At 39.2% G+C, this 503-nt stretch overlaps 1 protein-coding gene across 1 annotated transcript in view; it reads left to right on the plus strand.

Moving 5' to 3' along the window:
- Positions 1-427: 427 nt before the first annotated feature.
- Positions 428-503, plus strand: part of LOC138957728 (uncharacterized) — a gene marked incomplete at both ends in the record, with an annotated part of 7,025 nt that continues 6,949 nt past the window's right edge. Inside the window, 1 exon segment of the mRNA XM_070328788.1 lies at positions 428-471. Coding sequence (XP_070184889.1) covers positions 428-471 — 44 coding nt within the window.

The following is a 503-nucleotide window of genomic DNA, read 5'->3' on the forward strand; positions in this document are numbered from 1 at the left end:
AATTATATCTTTGTTGTTCCACAACAAACCGGAAACAGAATTACCATTATTATCGACTTGATTGTTATCAAGCCATGCCTTCAACACAGCCGGTTCTATTTTTAGATCAGTGGCAACTGTGGCACAGGCACATGCAATCTGTCAGAAAAAAACCCACTTCTGCTTTAATTGAGAAGCAGGACATTTATGGTCATAATCATTGGTATTGTGGAGAATATAAGCTACATGTCATTAATTAATTCTGAGGATGAGAGAGTGCGCTAACAGTTTTAGCGCATCGCCATTAGCCAATCAACAGGTTCACATCAGTCATGTGACACCAGTACTTACTGACAATTATTATTATTATTATTATTATTATTATGTGTCGTTACAGGCTGCCACCAATTCATGGGTCAGAACCACGTTCACTAGAAAACACTGACACAAATGGCACGAACAACGGAATGGAGTACTTCGTCGACACCATTGGTGCGTACGGTTTGTGAAGTGATTGATAAGTG

Source organism: Littorina saxatilis, unplaced genomic scaffold (genome assembly GCF_037325665.1).
Source record: "Littorina saxatilis isolate snail1 unplaced genomic scaffold, US_GU_Lsax_2.0 scaffold_2457, whole genome shotgun sequence".
Lineage (NCBI taxonomy): Eukaryota > Metazoa > Mollusca > Gastropoda > Littorinimorpha > Littorinidae > Littorina > Littorina saxatilis.